At 42.8% G+C, this 24,638-nt stretch overlaps 1 protein-coding gene across 3 annotated transcripts in view; it reads right to left on the reverse strand.

Annotated features, from left to right (window-relative positions):
• TULP4 (TUB like protein 4) overlaps positions 1–24,638 on the reverse strand; it is a 225,203-nt gene that overhangs the window by 145,426 nt on the left and 55,139 nt on the right. For all 3 annotated transcript variants that reach the window (XM_004278894.3, XM_049695450.1, XM_049695451.1), the window contains one exon: positions 19,584–21,812. In XM_004278894.3, coding sequence (XP_004278942.1) covers positions 19,584–19,835 — 252 coding nt within the window. In that variant the 5' untranslated portion in view covers positions 19,836–21,812. The remainder of the gene's footprint in view (positions 1–19,583; positions 21,813–24,638) is intronic.

The following is a 24,638-nucleotide window of genomic DNA, read 5'->3' on the forward strand; positions in this document are numbered from 1 at the left end:
CGTTCCCTGAGCTCTGCAATCCTCTCAGGAAGTCCTCCAGGTGAGCATGGGGAACGCTCGCCCAGCCAGGAATGCTTCCACCTGCATGAGAAGAGCCATCCTCAGGGACTCCAAAGAGGGCAGACGGCAGATGAAGTGAGGCAGGGCTCCCACAGTCAGGAGGAACCTTGGTCATAATCAAGGCCTATCTCAAAGCCATGCTGTCCATGAAATGTTCTGTGATCACCCCTCCACCCCCCAAAGTCCCCTCTGTCATCACAGGGGCAGTGATTCAGGTCCCTGTGCAGACCTCATGTTGCAGCACACTTGCCTCTCTCTGACTAAAGGTGCAACACAGGTGGCTGACCCACTATCACAATACTGAACCAGCCCTCATTACATGGAAACGTAGGATGTTCACCGTTGCAGGGAACACGGGATGAGAGGTCACTGCCCCGGCGGCCTGGGAAAAGTTCACGGTTGAGCCAGTCCTCTTCCAGCAGAGACCTGGCCAAAGAGAAAGAGCCGACAGGCACTGACTCAACCGGTTTGCTGCCCGAGAATGTCCAAAATAAGGTTAACTGCCACGTTCCTTCACCATATTATGTGTCCTTAAAACATGTAATTTTAAGGGTGCATTTTTTATTGCTGTTATTTGTTACATTTTAAAGTAAGATTTATACTGACGTGTTCCTGCCGGGTGCACCCACGGCAGCCTGTGTTTCCTCTCTCAGAGCACCACCGCCCTTTACAGTCATTGCTGTTGAAATTCCGTCTTCCTCCACTAGGCTGTAAGGTAGACAATGGTTACTGCTGACTCCATTCACTCCCTGCTTCTAGGGCAGAGCCTGGATTTCCCCCCTGGGACCCCTATTCCCTACTCTCAGCCGTCGTGCTAGAAAAGGGACAACTCTCTCCATCTGGCTCAGGCCTGGCCAATCGGAGCACTGCCTCACTTTGGCCACAGTGACTGGTTCAGGTTTCGGCACATGACTAAGTCCACATTAATAAGAGTCAAACCCAACGTTTTATTGGGGAAGAGCGGTCTCTCTTTTTCATCAGAGTGAGAGCTAGGAGATTATTAGCTTAGGTTGCCAAGGGCAACCAGGTCAAATGAGCCTGCCTGCGAAGCCCACATAGACAGAAGCAGAGAGATGGAGAGTCACCAGGTCCCAACGGCTCAAGCCACTACTCACACCTGATATCTCTTGGATGTTCTTAGTTCCATGAGCTGGCACATTCCTTTCCCTAACTGCTTAAGCCAATACGAGTAGGTTTTCTGTGCTTGCAACCAAACATATCATAATTAATAAAACCTATGTTCATCCTGTTCACCCCTATCACCATAGCAGTTAGTATGGCAGCTAGCACACAGAAGATGCTTAACATTTTTTCAAATGAGCTGAATGAAAACCTAGGGTCAAAATATTTTACACGGGTATTTTTTATATATATAATTTATTATTTTTTTCTTTCCTCTCTCTCTTTTTTCTTTTTAGCCACACCGCACAGCTTACGGAATCTCAGTTCCCCAAACAGGGATTAATGACGGGTCACAGCAGTGAAAGCCCGGAATCCTAACCACTAGGCCACCAGGGAACTCCCTACATGGGTATTTTTACCCTTTAAAATTTCAATAGTAAAACAACCACCAAAATTCACTTTCACTAGGGAAAAAAAAAAGAAAAGCTGACTTTACAGACATAATCCACATTGGAAAAGAAGCCTTCCATTTACAGTAATTATTATAAATCCATGGAACTTAAAAGAATTTTATATTACACAAAACTCTTGGCATTTCCTTCCTGATTAAGCTAACTCTATGATAACCACTGACTGTTAGATGGCAACATGAATTGTTTTGTACCTTTGGTCATTACAAAAGGGACATGGGCTACCTCAAGTGAACATCTGGCTCTGGGTCACAACTTTGAAAACTTAATCGGCTTTTTTTTCCCACATAAGAGAAATAAGATAGCTGCTCAACAATAGGGCCAAATGTTCTCAATAAATGTCATTCCAACTGGGAATGGATTTTCTTTTTAATAATTAAATTCTCCGTTCTTCAGACATGAAGGAAATTTTACAAGTGAAACAGCAGAACATAAGCTGGGGGGCAGGGGGAACTAATACTGAATGTGGTTTCAGTATAAATTCATTACCATATTTTGCATTGTTTTTCAAGGCACTAGGATGGATCTGCAAGGATCAAGCAACAATTTCACCCAACCTTTCTGCACCCAACAATGAACTTTCATGATCGCCGGCCATAATTATGCAAGGGTACAACGTAGGACCATGAAACAAAGATAGCTTACTGGTCTATATGGTAAAAACCTGAAACATTAAGGCCTACCTCAATATTACTAAGCCCCTAGGATTGATTACCCTTCTGAACCTAAGCCACACCAAGGAGAAATACACTATTTACCTTTTAGTTTAAGGTGCTAACGCCAAGTCCCCATTCCCATGGAGCTTACACTCAACCAGAAATGACAAAGTATCAAGTACCAATCTACTTATCTGACCAATCCTCTTAAGACCAAGAATGTTCAAAAAGAAAATTTTAGAAAGAAGTGAATGGTTTAAAAAAAAAAAAAAAGACGAAGACTCAAATGTGCTTAGCAGTTTGGGGACCATATTACAAGCAGGAAATAAAAGACACTAGAAGAATTTAGAACCTTGGAGCTGGGAAGGTTCTTGGAGACCACCTGATTTTAAGATAAAGAAAATTAAAGGTCAGAAAGTACTGGCCGACAGTCATACATCGGTGACTGTCAGCCAGAACAGAACCCAGGACTCCCTCCCACTGGTTCCATCCATCACGGATCACACGGGCAGTTTCAGACACCAGGGCTCAGCATCTACTCATTGCTGCTCCCTGGCCCCCGTTTTCATACTTCACTGTAAGAAAACCAATCACTACAACATTATTTTCACTTATTCAGTAACAGAGGGAACCTGCCCTCTCCTAGCCCCTGGACTGCTGGGAGCTCATTTGCTGAAGGGGCCTTTCACACAAATCTCTCCAGAGAAAGGGGTGTGAAGACTGATTTCTGCACCCGCCCACACGGAGCTAATCACCATCCTAAGCCTCTGCTCAGTGGGGGTCGCGAAGGATGGTGAAGAAATGTCACGGCCTGCAACTGCTCTCCAGATAACCTCGGCACACCTCAGCGCTATGCTAAGACAAACACAGCTCTAAGATGTCGATAAGACTTGCCAAGATGCTCTATGAAATCAGGAAATAACCTTAAACGAAAGGACCCAGTTAACAAACAAGAATCTCAGAAACGAGTGGATTGGTCTTAGGGACTAACTCAAAATAGATGAAGAATACAAAGAGTTTTTAAAAATGAGTTACATTGTCAATTCTGTCACTGACTGAAATTCTAACTTAACCTGAATGGTTCTCTCTGTTCTTTAGTTTATCTGTTTGCAGAAGCAGTTCAAAACCCAACTGCCTGGCAGGTCCGAGAGTTCATAATTACCATTTGTCCTGCTGTAAGGAGGCCATGGATGACAGATTCCACAGCAAGTACAAAGTATGTGTTGATTTCTTCGAGCAGTACTCTGTTACAAGTCTTCTCCTGAACCTACAGAAAATATGGGTGAACTTCTCTGTAACCGAGGTATATAAAAAGGCTTTCTAACTATGACTCAAAATCCAGATGCAATAAAAGACTGATAAATTTGACTAGATAAATTTTTTTAAACTTTTGTATGGCAAAAAATATAATAAGAAAAGTTAAAAGATCAATAACAAACTGGGAGGAAACATCTGCAATATATATTACAAATAAAAAACTAATATCCCCAATACACCAAGAACTTTTAAAATGTAAAGGTGGCAAAGTAATCAAAAATCCTACGGAAAAATGGACAATGTGACTAGACAACCCACAAGACATAAAAATGACCCTTAAATATTTAAAAAGATGTTCGAATCCACTCATAATAAAGGATATCCAAATCAAAACTACACTGAGTTACCATTTCTCATCTAGAAGATTGGCAAAATTTTTAAAGCTTGAAAATACTTTTTCTGGTGGAAATGCAAAGTGGGTCAATCATCATGGAAAGGAGTCTGGCAATATCCAACAAAACTACTTATGTTTTCACACTTGAGCACAGCAATCCCACTTCTAAGAACTTATCCTGAAGATATACCTCCAACAATACAAAAATACAGGACTTCCTGGTGGTCCAGCGGGTAAGACTCGGTGCTCCCAATGAGGGGGCCCGGGTTCGATCACTGGTCAGGGAACTAGATCCCCCATGCATGCCGCAACTAAGAGTCTGCAGGCCACAACTAAGAAGTCCACATGCTGCAACTAAGGCCCAGCGCAGCCTAAATAATATTAAAAAAAAAACCAATATGAAAATATGTATGTACAAGTTATTCACTGCAGCATTAGTTATAATTACAAACTACAGAAAACTCTCTAAATATTCAAACTTGGACACTATCCAAATAAACTCTGGTACCTTCACACAATGGAGCACCGTGGGCTATAAAAAAAAGATGAGGACATTCTGCATGAGCTGACATAGAGCCACTTCCAGATGCTAAGTAGAAAAGCGAAAGTACAAAAAAGCATATATATACACCTAACACTAATACAATGTTGCCAATTATATCTCAATAAAACAGGAGAAAAAAAATACATAATATGCTCTCTTCTGTTGTGTCAGAAAGTAGAGGCACCCCCAATGACAGGAGTGCATCAAAAGGACACACCAGCTTGAAGGGGCTTCCACTGGCCAAACGTGGAATAATTTGAGCAAAACTGGGTCTCAGCAATTTAGTACAATGAGCACTGAAGAAAAAAATTGAAATCCATAAGTTCATACTGGTAATATGTAAATGAATGGATGAATGGGGAGAATGGGGAGCTCTTGCTTACATAGAATGTCCACTGGGAACATTCTGTGGAGGGAGTACTGCAGCTGAAAATCAGCAGTTCGCAACCATCATAATAAAAACTGGCTGAAGCAAGAATCATTAATGGATGATAAACCTATGGAGAACATCCTGATAAGGGACAGGCTATCGGCGTGGTTTTAAAGTGTCCTCCCATAAAATGCCTGTCAAATGCAAGGGGAAAACATGGTAACTACACAGCAGGGAAACTGGACAACACTTTGGCCAGGTGATCAAAATTAACATCAGCAATGAGGGGCCAATAGATACTATGAGCCTCCACACAGTATCTGAGAAGAAGGCAACATCCAGTATCACTTACAGGGTGTTCAGCTGGGGACAATTAACCTGAATTAAACCCCAAATACAGAAACGTTCTATTAGAGATGGGGAAGGGTATTCTTCTAAAATGCCAATGACATGGGAAAAGAAAAAAGACTGAAGAACTGTTCCTGATTAAAAGGGTGTAAACATACATAATAACTAAATGCAATCTGTGAGCCTAAATTAGATTCTGTACTGGAGAAAAAATTTTGACAAAAAACGGAATATACCGCAGAGCAACTAAGCCTGTGTGCCACAACTACTGAGCCTGCGAGCCACAACTACTGAAGCCTGTGCGCCCAGAGCCCGTGCTCCGCAACAAGAGAAGCCACCGCAACGAGAAGCCCACGCACTGCCACGAAGAGTAGCCCCTGCTCGCCGCAACTAGAGAAAGCCTGCACGCAGCAACAAAGACCCAACGCAGCCAAAAATAAATATAGAAAAAAAAAAGAGCAATTATATACTCAGAATTTTAACCCAGCTCTGAAAACCACCTGTCTGGGAGACCAAGCATCAGTCTGGTATGGCTTTTGGATGTATCACGATACAGGAGGCACACTGTAATAAATGACTCAAACGCTCTCCTACAGAACTGTTGACATTTCAAGATTCCTCACAGGAACTGAAAACAGAGATAGATAATCACAATCTATTTTATTCACACAATTGTTTTTATTGTAATTAAATCGGTTGTAAAATCAGAAGAAGGAAATTCCTTATTTAGTGTAGAAAGAACCAAGGTCATCTGAGGTGATGCATTTTTGCAGACAGTCGGGAAGCAAGTCTGTTGTATCCTTCCTCTCACAGACACAGTGCTTTGGCTGTGTGATAATTCATGAAAGGAGAAAACAAGTACAGAATTTTAAAGTCAAATAAGATTTTCTCTTTGACTTGTGAATTATAATTGGCCAATCTCTAGCAGCTGCCTCTTAGAAACTGTATTTTCTAAACGTTAATAGGCCCCAAGTTAGCAATAAATATGAACATTTAGTGGAAAAAAAAGGAATATAGACAGTACATTAAAGCATCGAATCAATGTTATCAATAAATCTTCTGAAGGTGATAACTGTACTATTGTGGTTATATGAGAGAATGTCCTTATTCTTAGGATTTATACACTGAAGTATATCAGGGTAAAAAAAAATCAAGAAATATATTCTCAAATGGTTTGGGAGGGGAAATACACAGACACACACAGACACACACACACACACACACACACACACAAGCAAACACAAGTTAACAACAGGTCAATCTGTGGAAAGACTGCGTGTTTAACCTTGCAACTTTTATGTATGTTTGAAATTGTTTCCAAATAAAAAGGTTTTAGGACCTTGGACAAAAGGCCTTTTAAGTCGTACATTAATAAGCTCTCTGGGGTAAGCATGCAGCTCTGCCATAATCCTCAAAAAGAAGCAGAATCGTCCAAAATGACACCATTCAATATGGTAGCCACGAGCCACATGTAGCAACTGAGCACTTGAGATGTGGCTGATTCAAATTGAGACGTGCCAACTTTCTAGGACTTGATATGAAAAAGAATATAAATTATCCCATTAAGAGTTTCTATACTGATTACATATTGAAATGATATTTTAGACATACTGGGTTACATAAAATATATTATTAAAATAAATTTCACCTTTTTACTTTATAATGTAGCTACTAGAAAATTTAAAATTACACATGTAGCTCATATTGTATTTCTCTTACAATGCTGATCTAAAATATAATAATACCTTTTTTTGAAAAGAGCTGTTTGTTGGTCTCTTAAACAAGTATTTCATTACTAGAGAAAAATGTCAAGGAACATTACAGATTCTGACTCCCCTAAGGTGATTTCAATCTTGGAAATAAAGTAGATAATTAGGTTTTTTTAAGGCATAATTAAGGGAAAAGAAAAATTTAAGGCCTAGGAGACAAGAAAGAGCTCTCTGGTCCTGTTGTTTAAGTAATTGCCCGATTTGTGGCTAATCTGTAGCAAATTTCCTGAAGAGGAGAAAAAATAAAATCTAAACTCATGAAAATACCAAGCAAATGGGAAGCCAAATAGATGGTTTTCACACTTCTGTTTTCAAACTCTGTATGAATAACATCAATTTCCCAAATCCTAAACATTAACTTATAGTATCTTATAAACAAAGCCTTTAAACAGTTACTTCTGCTACCAAGGAGTTTATGAAATAAACTTGACTGACAACGATGTTATTTACAATGTTACTTATTTTTCCGTTTTAAGGTTCTGGCTGACAAACTCTTCCTTAACTCTAAAGGTTTAAGAAGGACATAAAGAGGAGAACTGAGCTAAGACGGACAAAACTGGTTTTTGTTTGAAACACTATTTTAGGGATTATACACAGGGAGGAGAAAGGAAGGTCGGGCACGAACTTAAACAGGATTATTTCAGGATAACGAAAAGGTCCCTGGGCCAGACAATTTCTTCTGTATTTTAGTTATCCAAATCTAACCAGGCCAAGTGGAGAAAACAACAAATGTCAGTAAGAATTCTATACAACAGCAACAATGAGGGAGAGAAACCAAACGTGGGTTGCCAGAACGTACAATAAGAACACCCAGCAGTACCGTCTTGGGCAACGTGCATAGGTGTGTTTGTTTTGGAAGTTCGGAGTCAAGCATGTGGACGGAACCAATTAGAATCACCAAACTGACTCACAGCACAGCATCCCGGGCTCTCTCTCCTGACCCACACTCTCCCCACCCACCCCAGACCATATCCCAGAAAGAAGACTTCGATCAACTCTAGACAAAAATCTCCTACTAGAATACGATACCCGCTGCCAGCGCACATGGATCCATTTCTGCCTTATGTCTAACAGCCTCCCTGCTGAAGGATCAACAGATGCGCCATGCACCCGCGAGGCCACGAGTCAGGCCCCGTGGACTCAGACAGAAGCTGACAGCAGGAATGAGCTCTGCTTAAGACGAAGTCAAGAGTGCCTTGCAGATAAGGAACCAACACAGGTGAGGCGCCCTTAGTTCCAGAATCCCAAACCTATAATAAAACTACTGGCACGAGCCCAGCCTCCCTCACGGCTGGGACACTCCCATCCTGCTCCTAACCCCTCACCTGCTTCCCACCTCACGCTCCATTCCTGTGTTTTGCCATCATGAGGCCAACTCATGCAGTCTAAGAAAAGAGGCCATGGGTCCACTGTTCTAGCTTCAGAAGGAAATGCAGACGGGTGAAGCACCCAAGGGTGACAGTGAGTCTAACAACAATTAACTAAGACTTAATGAGCTCTTCTATGCGCATTGTCTGTGGGTCACATTTTTCAGTCAGCACAACCACTTTAGGTGGCAGGTGTTATGTTCCCTTAGAGATAATGCAACCACAGCACACAGACGGTAAGTACTTGCCCCAAATCACACCAAAAGGGGGTCAACTCAAACCCAAGCAGTCTGGCTCAAGAATCCATAGGTTCAGCTATTAATAAATCATGAACACAGATTCCACAGTTCAGGAAGTATTTCTTTGCCCAGGAATTCAGTAACAATCTCATTCTCATTTGCTCTCATTTTGACATCATGAAGCTTGAAGCTGCTTCCCTAGGAGGCTACTACCAAAAAAATTATTGTCCTGTACTCACATCCCTCTCTCACGCTCTCTAGCAAAAATACACCCAGGGCTTCCCTGGTGGCGCAGCGGTTGAGAGTCTGCCTGCTAATGCAGGGGACACAGGTTCGAGCCCTGGTCTGGGAGGATCCCACATGCCGCGGAGCAACTAGGCCCGTGAGCCACAACTACTGAGCCTGCGCGTCTGGAGCCTGTGCTCCGCAACAAGAGAGGCCGCGATCGTGAGAGGCCCGTGCACCGCGATGGAGAGCGGCCCCCACTTGCCACAACTAGAGAAAGCCCTCGCACAGAAACAAAGACACAACACAGCAAAAAACAAACAAACAAAAAAAACACCCAAAAGATAGCTTGCCATGAGTCTAAAGTACTTTCAGATATGATCATTTATTTTCATTAAGAGAAAAAAATTAGACAAACCAAAGTGCTAAAGGAAAAAAATGAACAATGCCATTATTTTGACAAATTCTATTTTCTTAATAAAATATAATTCTATTATAGTCTGGGTTTTGTTTAGGGAAAATAAATCTGCATTTAATGCCTTTAAGAATCTTTAAAAACTATGTTAACAGGAGATTTCAGATTTAAGACGTCAAAATAAAGACGATCCTAACCCATCCCGTAGAAATCACCTCAACACAAGCAGCATGAGAACACACACAAAAGCCACCTTCGAGGTGCCCTGACCGCAGCATGTGCAGACAGGAAATGGATAAGGAACGTGGCAACTGGCTGCACAAAACTGAGGAAGGCCAAACAGGGCGCCTGCAGAGAGGTGCCTGGGAGAAGGGAGCCCGGAAAGGCTCAGGAATGAGGCTCAGGGACTGCGAGAGGTGCAGGCTGGGCTGAAGCCAGAGGGCCGGCGTGAGCACGTTAGCGCAGGCGCCCACGCAGCCAGATGACGCTCCCGACCCCGGAGCCATCAGAGACATCGCCAGGCAATCCTCACCGCAGCGTCAGAGCCTGAAGGCTTAATCCCCTGGCAGAGTGAACCACAGGAAGCAGTCTCGGGGACACTGGGCACAGAGAAGACAAAAACGAGGCCTGACAACTGGGCGTTTTCCGAGAGGTTCAGAGTGTGGAATCTATCTTCCCCTACCCCTCGTAGCTTCTAATCTAGATTCTGTCTCTATGAATTTGACCACTGGAGGTAACTCCAATAAATGGAATCATAGGAAAAAAAAAAAAGTGTGTGGAATCTGAGGGGCTCCAGGCTCAGTCTCAGCTCCATCGATTAGCAAAGATGCGTCACCTTAGGCAAGCTGCTCAGCATCTCGGCACCTCAGTTTCCTCATCTATAAGATGGTGATAATAAACAGGTTCAAAGTCCTAGAGCCGATGTCAGGATTAAACGAGGTAAAGCTCTGACAGTGGGGCCAGCACACAGCAAGCACTCAGTAAGCATCAGCTCCTCCTCCTGCCCCTCCACTTCTACTATCACTACCTCTCCCCCAGCACACACACGCACGCACGCACGCACACCCGCCCCCCTCAGGCTCTCAGAATGCTGACAGCAGGAGTAAATTCACAGGCAGGCAACCGGAGGGGCCTTATGTAGAGAAACTGAACAGCCCCAGTGAATATGCTTGGCTGCTGGCATTTAGCAGTCACCAACAGAACAGTTGATTCTCCCCCAGGTTATTCCACAGTAAAGCCCATCAGCTGAACTACCCGCGCCCCCCACCCACACACACAGAGGTGACGAAAAGCTTTCCAATACATGACTTCTAAACATCATCATGAAACTTCAGAATAGCTGGGATAATGAGCAGATGTCAGTTTTTTTAAAGGCCACATATAACTGACTTAGAATAATAATATAATAAGAGGCAATTTTACCAAGTCCCCATGATGTACTAGACACTGCTGTAAATGCTTTACATACAGTAACTCATTTAATCCTTACAACAAACACATTTCACAAATGAGAAGATTATGGTACACAGAAATTAAACAACACCCTTAAAGTCACAACACTACTGAGTGATAAAGCTGGGACTCAAACTGCATCCAGCTTCAGGGCCTGAACTCTTAACTATTATGCTTCTCAGTAATAACTCTGCAACTTTGAAGACTATGGAAAAATGCCTTCAAAATTCTGAAGGAACCAACCTAGAAATATATACCTAGCCAAACTGTGCATCAAGAGCAAAGGCAACATGGAGGTATTTTCAGACATACAAGTCTTAAAATTTATGATTTACGAATTCTGTCTTAGGAAATTCTGACCTAAAGATCCAGAAACATGCCTATTTCTGCCTCTTTGCTAGAACAGTTCTCTGTTCAAAATAAGAATTCATAAGAACATTTAAAAGAGCTGCTTCTCAAATACCTCCAGTGTGTAAGTGGCTGCACTCCCGTCTCACTCATAACTGTCTCTCTGCTCATTGTGGTTCGCCTCTTCTCGAAGCAGTGTCTTACAGAAGGAAGAACACACACGCATGAATTCAAATCCCAGATCTGTCACTGTCATCATCTAGCTCTATACTTTGGACAACTTCCGTAACACCTCTGATCCTCAGGTTCTTCACCTGTATACCAGGGATAGTAAAACAAAGCTGTAGAGAGTTGTTCTGAGGGTTAAACAGTGGACATAAAGCACATAAAAAAATCGTGGCCATATAATATGTGGCAACTGTCATCAGCAGTAGCAACATTATTTCCTTACAAACCATATCCATTCTCTTGACACGCAGGTCATCTGGGCAGGAATGGCTCTTCTTTCATCCTTGCGGAGCCGAAGTCCAGCAGCTTACAGCCTAGCGTGGCCCCTCAAGTATTTACAGAGCCCAAAATGAGTCAGTAAATAGAGTATGAAACACTTTAACATCACCATTTACGTACACTGCGCTCACTATTTTCAGAGTCCTTTCAAAGGCAGGGATGAAAGACAACCGACTTGACACAGATATTAGCAGTACTCTGTGGATATTTACTTTCCTGTATCTGAATGTTCAACTTCTTAATTGCTAAGAACATAGCTGGCTTCACAGGGTTCCACTGCTCAGTGTGCTGCAATAGCTTACAGTATGATTGCAGATCAGGAGAACTACATAAAATCATGAGTTTAATTATGGAAATGAAAATTAATAGAAACTTATGTGATTAGGCTAATAAAATGTTCTTCAAAAAAAAACCAGAAGTCCTTTCAGAAATATACTCTCATAGATTCTCACGACAACTCTGAAAGAAAGAAATTACTATTTCAACTTAACCATGAGTAAAATAAGGACATGAACAGCTTGGACACACCAGCTAGTTAAGTGGTAGAGCTAGAACTTCTTGGAACAGAGATATAGAAAAACAGGAACAGAGCGGGGAACGGAATAGGCCATCACCACAGGAAGTAAATCACCGTCCTCCCGTCCATCTATCACTGTGATACCACAGTGGGTGACCACAAATCTACCAAAAGTCACTTTTTATGAAGAATTTAGAAGGAAGATAAAAGATTCCCTGTGTCTTCTCACTGGCTTTAATCCAGAATTTGTCAAATTTTCTCTCTGGAATTAGTGTATGACCCTTAAATATGTTGAATCCTGTACAAATGTTTATAAATCTAAAGCAGTTTTCAAATCTCTTTTAAGTTTAAGAAAGCTGACCATCACCATGCACAGTGATGCAAAAACAAGCCCAGGCTCAGCAATCCCCCCGGAGCCCTGGGGCTTCTAGAAAGGAGGGTGAACTAGACACACCACGGAGCATGACAGAAACCTGAGATTCAACTACAAGGGGAGATCATTCTTATAATCCAGAAATTCTCATTCTTTTCAGTATTGTGACCTATGTCATACAGTATTTTTAGGAAAGAGAAAAGAAAACTAAAGTACATCAGATATAAATCAGAATACTTTAATGACACCTGAGAAACTAAATATACCCTGGTAAGCAGAGCCCTCCACAATGGGTTAACAACAGAGTTTAAGTCAAAAGATCTGTGAGTAGGCTTGTACAGCATGGTGTGAAGGAGAGAGGAAGGCATGTTTCAGACATCACTTGGAAGTCGAATACAGTGGGAGGCCTTGCTAATAACTGGATCTGGGAAAAAGGAAACGGCAGGGAGGTTGCTGCGCGTACAGCGTACGGTGTGACTCACTGGCCAGCCATGGGGCCATCTCCTGAGATGGAGAAGACAGATGGAGGCTAAAGGGGCAGGGGGAAAAGGAGTTCTCTCTTAGAGGGCCTACAGTTTGGGAAGCCTAGTGACTGATGTCCAATTCTGTATCTCATATAACAAATCGTAGAACAGAATCTGGAACTAGAAGGTGATGGCAGGTGGAAGATATAAATTCGGAAACCATCAGCATATAGGTAGATTTAGCACCAACTTGGAGAGATTATCTAGAAACAGATGCATCCCTGGGGCCCTCCAACATTTATTAACAATGAGGTGAAAATAGGCAGAGCCAGCAAAAAGGGTGGAAAGTAGAGGCCAGACAGGTAAGAGGAAAATCAGGAGAGCCTGGTGTCCTGGAAAGCAAGAGAAAATAACGTTTCAACTCCACTGAAGGCTTCCAAGACAGCAAGTGCAATAAAGTGGCCTACGGGTTTAGCAACGTGGGGTCATTGGGAATGTGACCATCTCAGTGGAGTGGTGGGAAAAGAAGCCCCACTGAAGTGGGCTAACAAGTTAAAGGAAATTAAAATAAACGAATGACATTTTAAATAGTAGGAGGTGAGGAAATTAAGACACGAGAACAGACAATCTTCACTAAGTTTACCAATCTACACAAGCAGGTAACTGTAATAAGGCATTACCAGGGCAAGCACAGAAGTCTGTTCGGTGTACAGTGTACAGCCTGGGATGGGGAGTGGGGGTGGGCAGAGGGTCAGAAAAAGCTTCTCAGAGAAGAAGTAACCAGATCCAGGAACCCAGGAGACACCGTTCCTACAGTGGATGTGTCCCTGTAATGAAACAAATCCCACCAAACACGCATGGATGCCTGTCCGCACTTAAGTGAAGAAAATCTCTTTAAATGAAGAATCGGTGACTAACTTGCATGTCATCAATAATAACCGTAATGAATTGTTTTCTAAAAGAAAAACATTCCCAAGTTTTTCAGCTGTGAAACAGCAGATCACGAGACCTGACGTGCGCAGTTTGGTCATCCCATGGCCAGAAGACAGTAAAATCCTGCGACAGTTCTTGACTAGAGTTTTTAGGGTATGTCAGGGTGGGGGCAGGGGGACTTGGCTCCTCGAGTGGAAGGCCAGTGAAGATAAGGTAACTAAGCAATGGACAGAGATGACTTAAACGTCAGCCTTCCTGAAAATGAAAAAACATAAAACTCTTCAGAGGTTGCTTTTCATGATTCCCTTAAAGGAAGATACAGACTCATAATCATGTACTCAAAATCCCTGCAGCCAGGTAAGTTTTGAAATTCAGAGTTTTTGAAATTTTAGGCCTGAAAACAGGAGACACCAGCAATACACAACACCCCCAGCAGGGTCTGGGCAGCACGCATAATAAAAACATAAACATTTCTGCAGCCGACATGACAGGATGAGGACAAAAAATAGCCTCACATCAGTTCATGTCTTGCCATTAAATGAGTCATGCAAAAACTTTCCATTTTCAGAGTCCTTAGATTTCACAACTGTGGTTAAGGGACTGAGAACTTACACCTAACACAAGTTTTAAGAAAATAAAGGTACACTGAAGGAGAATGGCGGAGCTCTGGGATCCAATTCCAGCTCTCCTCCATACGAGCTGTATGAACTTAGGCAAACCAGTTAGCATCCATAAACCTTAGCTTTCTGACCTGTAAAATAGGAAAGTGATATCTATCCCTAAGTCTACTGTGAAAACCACACGAAGTAATTTGGTTGCAAGGCACCTGGTACTATGTCTGGCCCTTGGCAGTAGGATGAATAAACATCCCAGTTTGCCTGTGATTTTCCAGTTTTAGCACTGACAGTCACACATGCTGGGAAACCAGGATGGCTGGTCACCCTACTTGGCAGGCACTCAATAAATAGGAACTATTCTAATGTTAAGAATAGAAATTAGCACAGGAAACGATTACAGTATCGTGTAATAAACCATAATGGAAAAAAATATGAAAAAGTATGTATGTATATATAACTGAATCACTTTGCTGTACATCAGGAACTAACACAATATTGTAAATCAACTATACTTCAATTAAAAGAAAAATTAAAAGTAAAAATACAAAATGGAAAAATCACATGAAATAGCTTCAGTAGTGAAATATCCATGTCACTAGGAATTATAATCACCTCTTTTGTGGTAGGCACAATTCTAAAACAGCAGCCCCTGGTGTGCACACCCTATATGATTCCCTCACCTGGAGTGTGGGTGGGTCTGACCTAATCAGATGTACCCTTTTTCAGAGATGGAAAGTCAGACTCCAAGCTACAGCAGATGCTCTCCTGCTGGCCTTCAAGATGCAAACAGCCACGTTATGGAAAGGGCCATGTGGCAGGAGTGGTGGGCGGCCTCTAGGAGCTCAGGGCCTCAGTCCTACAGCCGCAAGGAACTGATTTCTGCCAAAAACCTGAATGCGTCTGAGGGGTACCCCAGCTTCAGAGGAGCTCACAGTCCCTGATGCCACCATGAGACCCCAGGCAGAGGACCCAGCCCAGACTTCAGACCTACACAACTGTGAGATAAGAAGTGGGTGTTGTGAGCCACTAAGTCCATGGTGATTTGTTGCACAGCATTAGAAAAATATCTCTTATCCCTGGGATGCAAGGATTCTTCAATATTCGCAAATCAATCAATGTGATACACCACACTAACAAATTGAGGAATAAAAACCATATGATCATCTCAATAGAGGCAGAAAAAGCTTCTGACAAAATTCAACACCCATTTATGGTAAAAAACTCTCCAGAAAATGGGCACAGAGGGAACCTACCTCAACATAATAAAGGCCATGTATGACAAACCCACAACAAGCATCATACTCAACGGTGAAAAACTAAAAGCTTTTCCACTAAGATCAGGAACAAGACAAGGATGTCCACTCTCGTCACTATTATTCAACATAGTTTAGCAAGTCCTAGCCATGGCAATCAGAGAAGAAAAAGAAATAAAAGGAATACAAACTGGAAAAGAAGAAGGAAAACTTTCACTATTTGTCGATGACATGATACTGTATACATAGAAAATCCTAAAGATGCCACCAGAAAACTACTAGAATTAATCAGTGAATTTGGTAAGGTTGCAGAATACAAAATTAATGCACAGAAATCTCTGGCATTCCTACACACCAACAACTAAAAATCAGAAAGACAAATTAAGGAAACACTCCCATTTACCATTGCAACAAAAAGAATAAAATACCTAGGAATGAACCTGCCTAAGGGGGTGAAAGACTTGTACTCAGAAAACTATAAAACACTGATGAAACAAATCAAAGATGACATAAACAGATGGAGAAATGTACCATGTTCTTGGATTGGAAGAATCAATATTGTGAAAATGACTATACTACCCAAAGCAATCTACAGATTGAATGCAATCCCTATTAAACTACCAATGGCATTCTTCACAGAATTAGAACAAAAAATTTTACAATTCGGATGGAAACACAAAAGACCCCGAACAGCCAAAGCAATCTTGAGAAAGAAAAACGGAGTTGGAGGAATCAGCCTCCCCAACTTCAAACTGTACCACAAAGCTACAGTAATCAAGACAGTATGGTACTGGCACAAAAAGAGAAATATAGGATAGAATGCCCAGAGATAAACCCATGCACATATGGGCACCTAATTTACGACAAGGGACAATGCAGAAAGGACAGCCTCTTCAATAAGTGATGCTGGGAAAACTGGACAGCTACATGTAAAAGAATGAAATTAGAACACTCCCTAACACCATACACAAAAATAAACTCCAAATGGATTAAAGACTTAAATGTAAGGCCAGACACTATAAAACTCTTAGAGGAAAACATAGGAAAAACACTCTTTGATGTAAACCACAGCAAGATCTTTTTTGGCCCATCTCCTACAGTAATGGAAATAAAAACAAAAATAAACAAATGGGACTTAATTAAACTCAAAACCTTTTGCACAGCAAAGGAAACCATAAACAAGACAAAAAGACAACCCTCAGAATGGGAGAAAAGATTTGCAAATGAAACAACAGACAAAGGATTAATCTCCAAAATATACAAATGGCTCATGCAGCTCAATACAAAAAAAACAAACAATCCAGTTAAAAAATGGGCAGAAGACCTAAACGGACATTTCACCACGGAAGACATACCGATGGCCAAGAGGCACATGAAAAGATGCTCAACATCACTAGTCATTAGAGAAATGCAAATCAAAACTACAATGAGGTATCACCTCACACCGGTCAGAATGGCCACTATCAAAAAAGCTAGAAACAATAAATGCTGGAGAGGGTGTGGAGAAAAGGGAACCCTCTTGCACTGTTGGTGGGAATGTAAATTGATACAGCCACTATGGAGAACAGTATGGAGGTTCCTTAAAAAACTAAAAACAGAACTACCATATGACCCAGCAATCCCATTAGTGGGCATATACCCTGAGAAGACCATAATTCAAAAAGAGTCATGTACCACAATGTTCACTGCAGCAGTATTTCCAATAGTCAGGACATGGAAGCAACCTAAGTGTCCATTGACAGATGAATGGATAAAGAAGATGTGGCACATATATAAAATGGAATATTACTCAGCCATAAAAAGAAATGAAATTGAGTTATTTGTAGTGAGGTGGATGGACCTAGAGTCTGCCATACAGAGTGAAGTAAGTCAGAAAGAGAAAAACAAATACCGTATTCTAACGTATATATATGGAATCTAAAAAAAAAATGGTACTGATGAACCCTAGTTGCAGGGCAGGAATAAAGAGGCAGACATAGAAAATGGACTTGGGGACATGGGGTGCGGGGCGGGGGGGAAGCTGGGGTGAAGTGAGAGTAGCATCGACATATATATGCTACCGAATGTAAAATAGTTGGCTGGTGGGAAACAGCAGCATAGCACAGGGAGATCAGCTCGGTGCTTTGCGATGACCTAGAGGGGTGGGATAGTGAGGGTGGGAGGGAAGCTCAAGAGGGAGGGGATATGGGGACATGCGTATGCCTATGGCTGATTTGCTTTGTTGTGCAACAGAAACTAACACAGTATCGTGAAGCAATTATACTCCAATAAAGATCTATTAAAAAGAAAAAGAAAAATATGTCTTTTAAGAGAGCATCCAGTTCAAAATTACAGGTGTGTGTGTGTGTGTGTGTGTGTGTGTGTGTGTGTGTGTGTGTGTGTGTAGTAAGGACAGAAGAATCTGTAAACCAAAATTCCTTGCATGAAACTACCTTTTTTTAATATGAAAAGTTCAAATCCAAAAGAAGTTTCTTACACAACTGAAACTTTTCATACATCCATGGTAGGGGTATCAAACGGCACAATCACTTTGGAAAACTGTTCCTGGCAATTCCTGTTACACCTAAATGCATGCCCACTGTGCAACCTGGAAACCTGTCATGAGTGCACAGGTCCACAAGAAGGCACGCACACGAATGTTCGGAGCAGGTTTCACCAAGACAGCAAGAAACTGGAAGCATTCCAAATGCCCACCATTTGAAGAATGGAGGAATGGAAAAACTGTGGTGTCCTCCTTCAGTGGAAAACTAACATCAGTTAAAAGGAACAAACTAACAGCACACACGACAAGGATGAATCTCACAGACACAATGTTGAGTCAAAGAAGCCAGACACAAAGAGAATAAAATGAATGATTCCACTTACATGAAGTTCAAGCACAGGCACAACTGATCTGTGATGACACAGCCAGAGTCTGGGTCACCTCTCAGTGGGCTGTAGGGCCTGGGAAGGGGCAGCAGGTACCTGTGAGAGGTCCTGGAAATGTTCTACACCCTGATCTGGGGGAAGGTTACATGGGTGACTGCGTATGTAAATAATCACTGAGACGTACGTATGCGTACGGTTAATGCACTTTACTGTATGCTACCCTTCAAAAATACTCTTCCCCTTTATAACGACTAACCAAAAACCATCTAGTGACAATTTAAGGTGGATTCCTCATAAGAAACTAGTGAACAGTGAAGCATGAATATGGTTAACACGCTATGCAAGTACAACTCTTCTTGTAAACACACTGCTCACTAAATGCTGGTTGAAGGAATTTCAAAGATAATGACCATGGTTATGTTTCAGAAGCCCAGAGGAATCTATACGCATGTATACATATATATATAATGTCCTCAACAGAATATACCCCATAGATGTGAAAAACCATGACTCTTGTCCAATTACTCCTTTCACCTCTGTCCAATTAATTCATTTGTTTACCTCCCACTACAAGAATACAAGCTAGGTGTTACACCATCACAAAGCATGCAGATGTGAACTGTGCACGGCCAAGCCAGCACCACTTCCATGGCCTGCACTCCCCATCTGACACTGGGGCAGTGACTCTTTGCCATGGATACAGGCGACCATAAAGGCTCAGAGCATGACAGGCAGGTTAGGATCGTCTCATCCAACCTCACACCTGGTCAGAAAGCCGCCCTGGTGTCCCTGCCAGGGGGCAGCCCACCCACCGCAGGGAGAGGAGGACCAGGGACGCTGGAGAGGTGACACAGCCCGCCGGGAACTGTGTCTCCGACTGGGACACACACACAAGACAAGGTTCACGTTTGAAAAGTCTCCCTCAGCAGCAAGTCTGAGAAACTGGAATCCATGCAGGATGGGCTCAAATCCACTGCTAGTGACCAGACCAAAAGGGAAACAGAAGCCCGCTCACCTCGCTGTTGTGGCCCCGAAGGTTGAAGTTGATTCTCTGCGGAGTGTTCCTGTCCCGGCGGCAGTGGCTGGAGGTGAAGGTCACGCCAACAACGCCGCGCCCGTTACCCGTGGCCAGCCAGCCCTCCTCATAGTAGCGCCTTCTGCACACGGGCTTCTCCTTCTCACTCTTGGGGACGCGGCCCTTCCAGGACAGGCAGAGGATGTTGGAGTCACTGCACAGGACAGGCCCATGCTCCACCGCTGCATACATACTTTTTTCTGAAGAACCGTTTTACTTAAAAAGTAATGCTGAATGCTGAAAAATTGCTTCCACTGACAGATCGATGTTATTTTTGTGGTTGGCTTGCGCTGTTTTCCCTGACCCCCTTTTAAGACTGACCCGGTTCTAATTAGAAGGTCAGTATTTTATAAAGATCCACCAAATGCATAGTGAAAAAATTCCTCTAGAAAAGATGACGGCAGTCCGCTAAGAAAAGGTAATGCTTAAAAACAACGTGGGGTCCATTTTTATGTTCAAGTCCTCAGAGGAAGAGGGGGCTGACCCTTTGGAGAAAGAGCATTGTTAACAAGTGGTGATAAAGAAACTGAGTGTTCTTCTTTTCACTCAACTTGGTTCTTCTTATTCAGCCTGAGATTCCAGTTTAGTGTAATGTGATTCCAGAGACAAAGGGCTGCAAATACATAGATTTCAAGTAACTTAAGGCTTTGAGAATCCCTCGAGCTGGAATCTTCTCTTCAAAAGCTCAGATGCAGAGACAGAATACATGGGGATCATCTTCCTTCTGAAGCCACCCTCTGGCTTGTTTTCTCAACTAGACAAATCTCTGCTGCTAAAGCTGAAAAAGATTGCATAAAGGGAAAAAAAGGCACACAAACCGTGCAAAACAGACCAGAGTTTGTGCAGACAGCAGTCCAAATTTTAGGAGAAAAAAGGACTCTTTCCCCACTGTTCAGAACCAGAAACCTCCAACTTCGAAGCCCAACCTGGCTTCCCAGCAGGTGGCTGCGTCCCCGGGGAGGGCCCCTCTGCAGGCCGACGCACCCCTCGGTGCCATAGAGGCGGGTGAGAAAGCCCCTTCCCTCAGCAGAGCCAGAAGGCTCTAAAGCTCTCACGGGAGGGAGTCTGAGTGTGGGCCCCCCTCAAATCCTAAATACTCCTGCTGGCAAACGGGAGCCAAGCTGGGCTGCAGGCTGTGTCTCCTCCCTTCCTACCCTAGTCACTTCTCCCCTTTCCACTCGTAAAGATTACATACTTTTCCATCTTGAAGGAAAAAAACTAATCTCAGAATTAAGTCCATCAAGTAGCCTTCCTCTTATATACAAAGATTCCTAGCCTCAACACGGAAGAGAATCCCTTAAAACGGAAAACACAGGTGAGAGTCAGCTTCCTCCCCACTGTCTCCCTACAAAGCGACCATGTTCGGCTGACGGGCACCTTCCTGATCACCTCCAGAGACCGTCTCCAAATGCCACGTGCACAGTCCAGGGAAAGAAGCTTTACTCGGATGCTCCTTGATAATTAGTTTGTAATTATCAGTTTCAACTGCTACCTTAAGGTATTATCCTATAGGTATAGGAAAGGAAAAGGGAAGTAATAAATTAAAATTTCTGGAATACAGTTAACTGAAAAAAGGCAAAGGAATCAGTTCACTGTTCAAACTTGTCCCATCATACCCTAACTGGCTTCCCTCCAGTCATAACCACACAGTAAGAGCCACTCTTCGGTCCAGAATTTTCACCTCTGTCCAAATCACCAGACCCACTGAAAAATAAAGTGCAAAAAGCACTGCATGCTCCCCTCTGCAATGCTTGAAATCACACTTCTCCCTCAGTCACCTTCTCACTTAGTTCCTTCTTTAAACTGGAGAGGTATTTTTGAGGCCTAATCTGTGCCAGTTTTTTTTTCTTCTTTTTGCAAACCTTCTTCACCCGTGAAGACCATATGGAAAACTGGCCATTACTGATGTATTTTTCTCCCCGGGCTCCCAAGCCCAGTGGTGTCAAGTTGCTCCATCTGATTCTTAAATTAATTTTCATCAGTTGTAAAACTCTTCAAGTGCACACAAGAATGAGCCTGCCTTCTCGTGTAAATGTGTATGCACAGAAAGAAGGTTTTAAATATACATGGACATACACTCTTCAACTGGCACACAAAACGTCTGCTTTCCCAGTCATTTCAGGAACCATGGGATTAATCACAGCTTGAAGGCCCTGGAGTCTTACAAATCTGTAAAACAAAATAGGACATAAAAAAAAAGAACTTTAAAATATTGAAGAATAACGGTTCTAATACACCTTTTTGCATGAACATATGAATATCATATAATAACATCATAATCACTGTAACTGAAATCAGAGACCCGTCTGGACACTTACATATATCAAATGGAGCAACTGACTGGTAAAATTCGAATAGTAAAAGGGTGCTCCTCGCCAACTTACAGACAACAGGCAACATGAGGCGTGAGTGCCAGGTACCATTTACTAAATTTGCCCGCAGCTGTGCATAGTGCATGAAATAACACCTAAGACTGTCCTTCCTAGGACCGTGAGCCCTGAAGGTGCACCTTTACCACCCAGAGGTCATCAGCCTGAGTTCGGCAGGCATCTTCAAAGAGGAGGCAGGAGAGCCTCAGGCAAGTTCTCTGAATTGATGTTTTCACTTTCAGTAAAAAATAATCCCTGAAGACACAAGGCAGCAAAGGCCTTTAACTGCCGGCAGGTCACAGCAAGGCACAGCTGTCTTCTCGGCTTTTACATCGTCTACCAGAATACAGTCCTAGAGAATCTACCTCCAGCAAACCCACCCCCACTTCCTTCCTGCTGCCTTCAGTCCAGGCCCACATCACATCCGCAAAGACACTGGACAACTTGATCCCTAACTTCCCCACACCACCCCACCTTCCAGAGGACCCTCAGAGCGATCTTTCTAAAATTCAAGGCTGCCCCGAGAGCCTGGACTGTTCTCGCCCCGCCCAGGCAGTCTCCCACCCCCACCCCACCCCCACCCCAGAGAGCTAGCTGAAACGGACAGCCCACCCCCACCCCCAAATACCTGACACGGAAGGTCAAGGGCTGGGCCTCGGTATCTGCATTTCTAACAAGCTCCTGAGAGACGCTAACACTGCTGGTCTGGGACCAGCTTTGAGAACCACTGGCCTATGAGATCAAGTCCCAGCAAGACCCCTTAGGATGTGATTTCAACCTGTCCTCTTCTGCCACAGCCTCCACGTCCAGCCTGTGCTGCAGCCGTCGCCCTCTGGCCACTCCCTGAACCATGTCCCCAAGTACTGAGCGCCCCCTCTCCTTCATGTCTCCACACCTGCTGCTCCTTTGCCCAGCCAGCCCACACCCCCTCTAACACCCACCGAACACCCCCTCTCCCATGAAGCTTCCCAGAGACTCCGTACTAACCCGTGCAACAGTCTTCCTCTCGCTGCGTCTAGAGGCTGGAAGCCTACCCTTCTCGTCCCTGGCAAGGAGCTTAGCACAAACAAGTTACTCAGTAAAAGTCTGTAAGAGGATGCAGGAGGGGGCAAGGCAGCAGCTACAGATAATTTCCTGGAGATACCCTAATTCAGGTGAGTCACAGGACATATACTTCCTATGTGTCTAAAATCAAAACAGATTCTCTCAGGAAGCACTTGTACCCGAGGGGAAAAAGTGAAAACAAATGCTATAAAATTCAAATTGTGCCATGTCCTTCCTCCTGAAAGTCTAATGTCACTGTATAATACTCCCTTAGTCCCTACCCTGGCCTGGGGACAGCACCACAGAGGGGAAAAGCAAAAGCGACTTCTCAAGACCCAGCAATATATACACAGGGTTTAAACTATTTAAGAGCATAATCCACAATTACTAAAGCACCCACATTAAACACGACAATGTAAACCATCAGTTCCCTCACACTGTCCTGGAGGGAGAGGGGTCTATAACGTCAAAATTATTTTCAAAATAAAACTAAGACATTATTTGTCTTCTTCACTGCATTGACAATTTCTATCAACGGTGCGACAGCAACAGTGGGTCAAACTATCAGCCAGCTCTGTGACACAAATAAAGGCCCAGCACCAGCCAGCACCAGTGCTCATCAGAGCTTTTTAAATGCCAGCTTCACTTAAGAATGTTCTTGGGACTTCGCTGGTGGTCCAGCAGTTAAGACTCTGCGCTCCCAGAGTCTTAACAGGGGGGCCCAGGTTCGATCCCTGGTCAGGGAACTAGATCCTACATGCCGCAACTAAAGATCCCGCACGCTGCAACTAAGACCCGGCACAGCCAAGTAAATAAATAAATATTAAAGATAAAAAAAGTTCTTAGTGCAGCAGTAAAAATTATTAATTTATTAAATCTCACCCCTTGAGGACATGGTTGTTTAATATTCTGTGTTTCAAACAGTAAATACACACATAGCACTTCTGCTGACTACAGCACCACAGTGGTAATCCTAAGAAAAAGCACTTGTGCTATAGTTTAAGTTATGGGCTGAGCAAACTGCTTTTTCATGAAATGCCATGTTTACTGGAAAGAATGAATGACAAATTATGGTCATTTAGGCTTGGGTCTTTGGCAGACATTTTTCTCTAATGTGAACAAAGTGAGCTGTCACTTTAAAGAAAACAACTGATGGTATTTGTTGCTGATAATAAAAGTAGAGCTTTCAAGTTAAAATTAGAATTGTGGGAAAACCAGCATCTATCACTATAAGCTTGATAGCTCCCCAAGATTTAAAGACACTCTGCAAGCAACAGAAGGTGATATTAATAAATGTGAATTTCTGACAGTATATTTCATAGTGTGTCAATAGTCGGAAGATTCGCATAATTTGCTGAAGCAATACTCTTCAAATGACCAGTGAATGATGATACCAATTATGCTTGACAGAGCCATTCAAGGTGCAAGAAAGACAAATGGATTTTAATATAACGAAGTACCAAAAAGTCACTGATATATTTAAAATTCTACATTGCTACTAACCTTTAAGAAACTACCATTTGTTGAGTTTAGTACAGTATCAAAGAAAAATATTCATGATTAGCTGAAAAGACTATTAAAA

Source organism: Orcinus orca, chromosome 12 (assembly GCF_937001465.1).
Source record: "Orcinus orca chromosome 12, mOrcOrc1.1, whole genome shotgun sequence".
Lineage (NCBI taxonomy): Eukaryota > Metazoa > Chordata > Mammalia > Artiodactyla > Delphinidae > Orcinus > Orcinus orca.